The sequence below is a fragment of the Quercus lobata genome, chromosome 6 (assembly GCF_001633185.2).
Source record: "Quercus lobata isolate SW786 chromosome 6, ValleyOak3.0 Primary Assembly, whole genome shotgun sequence".
NCBI classification, from domain to species: Eukaryota; Viridiplantae; Streptophyta; class Magnoliopsida; order Fagales; family Fagaceae; genus Quercus; species Quercus lobata.
Genome location: NC_044909.1, coordinates 43,530,808 through 43,534,012, shown reverse-complemented (window position 1 = coordinate 43,534,012; position 3,205 = coordinate 43,530,808). Strand labels below are relative to the sequence as shown.

Here is a 3,205-nt window from a genome sequence, read left to right as displayed (position 1 = left end):
AAAATTTTAGTATTCCTATCTCCATACTTTAACCATGACACTCAGGACCTTTGACGCCAAAAAATCTCTTGCTTAAGCAATAAGTCATCCAACTGTTTACTTAGTAAAAGAAATTCATTTCTGCTTTCCTCGGTCATCTCACTGGCATTCATTAGTTCCAGCTTCTTTTGTAATCTTTTAATCTCCTCTGTTTCGGGTTTAGTTTTAGATGAACCCCACACATACAAATCAACCCCACAAATTTGGATTTGGTCCCTCAATCAAACCACTCAAACCCGAGCTACCATGCCCTCCTTTTGTCCACGCCTCAAGCACAGCCTCCTCACAATCATCCCAAAACAACCAGCACTCCTCAAATTTGAAACCCCCAGCCCCCCTACCCCTAAGCATCCTATTATTCATGGTTGTCAAAAGAATAGGAATATGATCAAAAGCATGGCTGAACAAATGGAAAACTGAACTTGCAGGAAACTTTTCAGTCCATCCTTTGTTAGTAGTAGCTCTATCCAACTGTTGTTTTGTATGAGCTGAACCTGGCCGCCTATTTGTCCAAGTGAACTTATGCCTAATAAAACCCAAATCTGTCAACTCATAATTCTCCAAAGCAACCCAAAAATCTTCCATCTGGTTATAGTAAGGTGCATTGACACTCTGTTTCTCCGATGTATGAAGTATAGCATTGAAATCACCAATGCAACACCAAGGACCCTTAACAAGAGTTCTTAAATGAGATAAAAGTGCCTATGACTTCCACTTTTCATTAGCCTTTGACCACCCATAAAACCCTGTAAGATGCCACACAAAACCATCATTTTCCACCACCTTAGCCAAAATATGATTGTCAGTAAAATTAATCACATCCAAAGTCACCTCCTCCTTCCAAAGCAAAGCCAACCCTCCACCCGAATTTGGCTTTTTCACTATTAACTTATTTTTAAAAGGTACATCACCACAATGCTTCTCAAAACCACTTCGATCCAACCTTGTTTCCATTAAGAAGCATACATTGGGAGCTTGTTTCCTCATTAATTTGTGAAGGCTTTGAACTGTCCAAAGGTTCCCAATCCCTTGGCAGTTCCAACTTAAAAGCCTTATTGCTCTCAGCAAGGGTGTTGCAACACCCCTTCCGCTTCATTCATTGTAAAGTCCTCTCCAACCTTCACCTTTTTCCCATTATTACTGTCCTCCTCTGCCTCCCCATCATCTAACATAGCCAACTTTCGTCTCTTCCCCAAAATGGATTTTGCACCCTCTTTTAACATTCCCACCGGCCCAACATCCATCCGAACTAGTCTAGCCCATGTAGATGGTTTTTTGATATTACTCAGCCTAACACCCTCATCCGTGCTCTACACATGCACCTCACATGTAGCTGATGCCAACTCAGTCCCCTCAGGCAAGCATGAATTCCGTGCACCCAAAAATAAGGAACACGAATCTCTGTTTTCCTTGTCCACATCCCTAGTCCCATGATTCTTGCCCTTCATCTCACTATTAGCCCAGTCCTCCCCCACCAATCTGGTAGCACCACCCACCACCTCCATAACTAGTTTGGTACAATTTATATCTTCCTTATTGCCCTTTGCTCCCATCTCCGACGCACTCTGTGAAGCAGACCATGGCTGTTCACCTTTATTTCCCTCATGTGCGATGTCCTTCATAAATCCCCTCCGCAGTGGCGATCTCATCCTACCACCCGTTGCTTTCAACCAATCCCCATAGCTACACTTGACCACAGGCCCAGATTTTGTTTTGCTAAAGTACTGGGCACAAAACCATAGTTCATGCCCAAGCAGTCCACAATAATGGCACAGAATAGGAAATCATTCATACTTAAGGTCCACCCAAAATTTCTTCCCATCCGATCCTGCCAAGAAAGCACCACAGCGTATCTCTTTCTCTAACGGAATAGCCACCCTCACCCTCATAAATAAATTCTGGCCGTCAATGTTATGCCATTTCTCAACCTTTAAAACCCTACCCAACCGGTTCCCTACCTCCTCCGCAACTCGAGCTGTTCTCATCTCAAAGGGCGCCCCCCAGATTTGTACCCATAAAGGTACTGAATCAAACTTAACACTTGTCGCCGTCATCCCCGACTTCCATCTAGTTAACAGTAACGCTTGGTTATCAAAACTGCATATACCTCCAGTGTAGACTCTGTTCAACTCAAACTCAGATCTAAACTTAAACTGAAATAAGTTTGTCCCTACTTCAACTACTTGCACTCCATCTTCTAATCCCCATGCTTTTTTGAGTGTCATCAACACTGCTCTTTTGTTAAAGGATCAGCAAGTCAAAAACTTACCAATAAGACTCAACTCACAGCTCTCTAGATCTTCTTTTCGACCCTCATCTGATATAGTAATTGTCTCTTCTTCCTCCACGGTTAATTTCATCTTCTCTAGAGTTTGTGTTACATCGTCTGCCATAACTACTGATTCCATGGACAAACGGAAAAAAAAAGAAAAAAAGAAAAGAAAAGAAAAAACACAGCCCCTGGGAAACCCTAGGGAGAGAAGTCTCGTGAGATACAAGAGAGAGAAGCTCCTAAAAAATAGGAGAGAAATATAACGCCAACATCATTAAACTTAAACTTAAAATATTTTCTCAAAGAATATTCTAGGGGAAATAACAAAATTGAATGTGTTCTTTCTACCCTATCTACACAATATTATATTTACTACTTAATGTGCCGACAAAGAATATAAAGAGTCAATATTTTGCTTTTATTCATTGATTTTGATATAGATTGGCTTCCAAAGATTTAACATCCCATTTTTACTTTTTTGACAATTTGCTCCTTAATGACATCACCTCCATGGAGATGTTTAAAACCTCCATGGAAAGTTTGTACAATGTAATGAATGTGAGTGATAGATTTTGATAACAATATTGATTGGTGAATCATCACATTATAATACTTTATAAGTATTATGGACTAAATTTTGTATTAATTTTAGCAATTTGCTTCAATAAAATCGCACTTTGCCCCCTCAACAATATTATTAATAACCAGCTCAAAAATTAGTTTAAGTCTAAACAATACCCAAGCAGACATACACCAAAAAATAGAGAGAGAGAGAGAGAGGGTTTAAAAGAATAAGGCACCCAACACACAAAACACTAAAAAAAAAAAAAAAAAAATGGAAACCTAAACTAAGTGTGACCAGGGACTAGGAGGCAAGGAGTGGGAGGCGTTGGG

General features: G+C 40.2%; 1 protein-coding gene across 1 annotated transcript; it reads right to left on the bottom strand.

Moving 5' to 3' along the window:
• Positions 1–228: 228 nt before the first annotated feature.
• On the bottom strand, positions 229–1,283 carry LOC115950329. Its single transcript, XM_031067540.1, has 2 exons — positions 1,158–1,283; positions 229–708 (listed from the first exon to the last, which is right to left on the bottom strand). The coding sequence occupies exons 1-2, from the start codon at positions 1,281–1,283 to the stop codon at positions 229–231; spliced, it is 606 nt and encodes a 201-aa protein (XP_030923400.1).
• Between the last annotated feature and the right edge of the window lie 1,922 nt (positions 1,284–3,205).

Coding starts and splice junctions, on each gene's coding strand:
- LOC115950329 (XM_031067540.1), bottom strand. CDS start 1,283: ATGGATGTTGGGCCGGTGGGAATGTTAAAAGAGGGTGCAAAATCCATT. Junction 709..1,157: donor ATAATGGGAAAAAGGTGAAG/GTTGGAGAGGAC, acceptor ACTCTTGTTAAG/GGTCCTTGGTGTTGCATTGG.